Source organism: Diaphorina citri, unplaced genomic scaffold, assembly GCF_000475195.1.
Source record: "Diaphorina citri unplaced genomic scaffold, Diaci psyllid genome assembly version 1.1 scaffold1830, whole genome shotgun sequence".
NCBI classification, from domain to species: Eukaryota; Metazoa; Arthropoda; class Insecta; order Hemiptera; family Psyllidae; genus Diaphorina; species Diaphorina citri.
In genome coordinates, this window is record NW_007379256.1 from 44,312 (window position 1) to 47,758 (window position 3,447).

The 3,447-nt window shown below is 39.7% G+C and overlaps 1 protein-coding gene across 1 annotated transcript in view; it reads left to right on the top strand.

The window, feature by feature from the left end:
* Positions 1-1,898, top strand: part of LOC103517390 (inward rectifier potassium channel 2) — a 20,041-nt gene extending 18,143 nt beyond the window's left edge. Inside the window, exons 5-6 of the mRNA XM_008482419.2 lie at positions 968-1,129; positions 1,545-1,898. Of these exons, the coding sequence (XP_008480641.1) occupies positions 968-1,129; positions 1,545-1,752 (370 nt within the window). The 3' untranslated portion in view covers positions 1,753-1,898. The remainder of the gene's footprint in view (positions 1-967; positions 1,130-1,544) is intronic.
* The last annotated feature ends 1,549 nt before the right edge of the window (positions 1,899-3,447 follow it).

Here is a 3,447-nt window from a genome sequence, read left to right on the forward strand (position 1 = left end):
TATTATTATTATTATTATTATTATTATTATTATTATTATTATTATTATTATTATTATTATTATTATTATTATAATAAACTTTGATTTTTATTGCCTCATTTAGTCAGTCCAGTTACTCTAGTAAACTCTAGTTAGTTTGGAAACTTTGGACTACTTTGGAGGGGCTACTCTGCCTTGTAAGCGCTAGGTCGGTTCGGTTGTCGCACAGGGGATTTATCTGCCTCGTTAGTATACCTAATACCGACCCTATATACTATTTATACCTAGATTACATAGGAATAGAATAGAATAGAATATACGTTTTATTTGCACATAAGATACATGAAAGTACATTGTACAATGGTCAATTTCTAATCTAAATCATATAAAATTCAAAATAATTATATTCTATTACATAGGTTGCTTTTGTTGGATGAGATAACGTATCACGTAGGTATTGTTTTCATTAAATAGTACACTAGACTTTTGTATTAATGAATAGGTACCTATTTTTATTATTTTAAACTCCATGCCTTCGATCCCACGCCACGTCCTGTTTACCACCCGAACTTACCACTCTCCTTGGGTATACCTAAAAAACTGATTACACAAAATTTAACTGATTGGCCATAAGGAGTGCGAAAATTAGCTGACTGACCACTAGGCAATATGCAATACGGCGGTTTACATCGTTTTGGCGAAAGAAAATTTCGGAAAAGTCGTACCATTTTCCAGTAGTACAGGAAAAACCTCTTTCGGGATCATAAAACTCAACTGATTGGCAATAAGGAGTACGATTCCTGTACTACTGGAAAATGGTACGACTTTTCCGAAATTTTCTTTCGCCAAACGATGTAAACCGCCGTTTTGCATATTGCTTTATGGTCAGTCAGCTAATTTTCGCACTCCTTATGGCCAATCAGTTGAATTTTGGGTAATCAGTTTTTTAGGTATACCACTCTCCTTAACCCTTTCCGTCTGATTCCAGCGCCGAAACCCTGTTCCAATGGCCGCTCGAAGTCTGTCACAAGATTAACCCATCCAGTCCTCTCTACCACTTGTCCGCGTTGGATCTACTCACGTCCAAATTCGAAATCATCACCTCCCTCAACGCAACCGTGGAATCGAACGGTGTCTCCATCGAAGCCAGGTAATTGTAATTTCTTTATTGGCGAATAATGTACATAGGTATGTTAGTTTCAATCCCCGAATTCGCTCAATGAGCGAAAAAAACGCTCATTCCGCGGAGTGGAAGATTTTCGGCAATTGAGCAATTGTAAATAGCTCAGTCCGCGGACTGGATTTATTCTAAAGCGCAGATTGCCAAAATCGGCCATTGAGCACCAAGAGAAAGAAGGCTAAACTCCACGGAGTGGAAAAAAGAAATACCAGACCGAGGATTGTGCATTTAGAAATGCTTCCATATTTCCAGATTTAGTTCATTAATTCAAGAAGGAAAAAAAACAATGCCAAAAAATACTTGAAAAAAAAAAAAAAAAAAAAAAAAAAACTACCTAGGGGCTTTTCACTCCTTCTTTTATCTCATTTTTCATCATTAATCTCAGGTCCTCATATTTGCCCAGCGAGATCCAATGGGGGCACCGGTTTATGCCCACGTTCATCAAGAGGGACTGCAAGTATTACGTGGACTATGCCAGGTTCCAGAATACCGTGCTGGTCAATATGCCACTGTGTAGTGCCTACCAATATGAGAAACTGACGCGAGATGCCTTGGACATTGTGGAGAAGAAGGAGAAGGAAGTCAGAGAATGAGGATCTGCCTCAACAGAATGATATACCTGTCATCTGGTGGCCTTTGGAGTGATCCATGTTTGTTAGTTTATTTGTTATTAAAATGATGTTTTATCTGGTCATTCTTATCGAAATAAAGCTGTGAATATTAAATTATATTGAGCATATTCAGTACGATTCAATTTTCAATTCAATTTCAGTTATATTGAAGGAACACATGCCGCCTACTGGAAGGCTTGTCAAAAATGTCATTTTCATTTTTTTCGTCTTGACTATAGGACTTCAAGGGATAGAAGGAACTATGTATAACAGGTGGACAGGATAAAAAGCAGAATAAAGCTCGCCCCGAGCGAGAATTGAACTCGCATCTATAGCACTTACTAGGCCGGTACGCTACCCTCCAAGACTTCAAGCTAACTAGACTGGTGAGGTGGTGATGGTGACTGGTGCTTCAAAAATATGCCTGAAATATGAAATGGCCATAAATATAGGTCCACCATGGACTTTACAAGACAAGACGGAGCCAAAAGTAAGAAAGTGGGAAATTTGAGAAAATTAAGATAAAAGGCAGGCACACACAAAAGAGGTTTTTCCCCGAGTTGCAACATTCTTCTTGGAACGGCAACCATACAGATCCAAGATGTAATAGGGAATTGGATTCCTGTTCGCTGTGTGGTAGATCCAGGTTCGCAGATCTCCGCCATCACTGAACGGATAGCACAAATAATAAAGCTCCCTAGACAGCCCTGTCCAATGCAGGTAACTGGGATTGGATCAACTTACCCAGTGAAGTCAAAGGGTGAGATTGTGTGCGCAATTCTACCCCATTCAGCTTTATCCCGATCCTTATTGATAGATACCTACTTTATGCATCGTTGTCCGCGAGTTCGAACCTCTTTCGCATTACTTCAAGGCACATTCTTTTACATCCATGCCTAATTGCCTATCCAGTAACGGAAAATTTCGGTTTGAAAGTTAATGCCCTGGCTGCGATTCGAACCCAGCACCTCCAGGTTGAGAGTTAGTGCTCTTGACCACTGAGCCACAGAGGTGGGCCAATTTCTACTAATTTTATATCTTGACAATGGAAGATTTCATCTCGTGTCATCTCAATGAGATTGAAAGATACAAGGAAGGAGATCCCTTATTGATAGATACCTACTTTATGCATCGTTGTCCGCGAGTTCGAACCTCTTTCGCATTACTTCAAGGCACATTCTTTTACATCCATACCTAATTGCCTATCCAGTAACGGAAAATTTCGGTTAGAAAGTTAATGCCCTGGCTGCGATTCGAACCCAGCACCTCCAGGTTGAGAGTCAGTGCCACTGACCACTGAGCCACAGAGGTGGGCCAATTTCTACTAATTTTATATCTTGACAATGGAAGATTCCATCTCGTGTCATCTCAATGAGATTGAAAGATACCTTTCAGGCTGAATGCCATAGCACTGACTAGTGATATACAGTGTATGTACCGTTCTATCTGGCTGGCAAAACCTGATCGTTCGTACCAACATATTCTGTGGCATGTGGTTTTTGCGGGATTTTTTTTTTTTTTTTTTTTTTTTCACAGAGAGACGAGAGAAGGACGACTGTGATGGCTTGTTAAAGTGTTGAAGGGCTAGATGGATTTTTAAAATCAGGGAGAGAAAAGAGGGTGCCTACATGAGTAAAGAGAAACTGGAAGGAATATTTCCATAGAGGAAACCGAAAT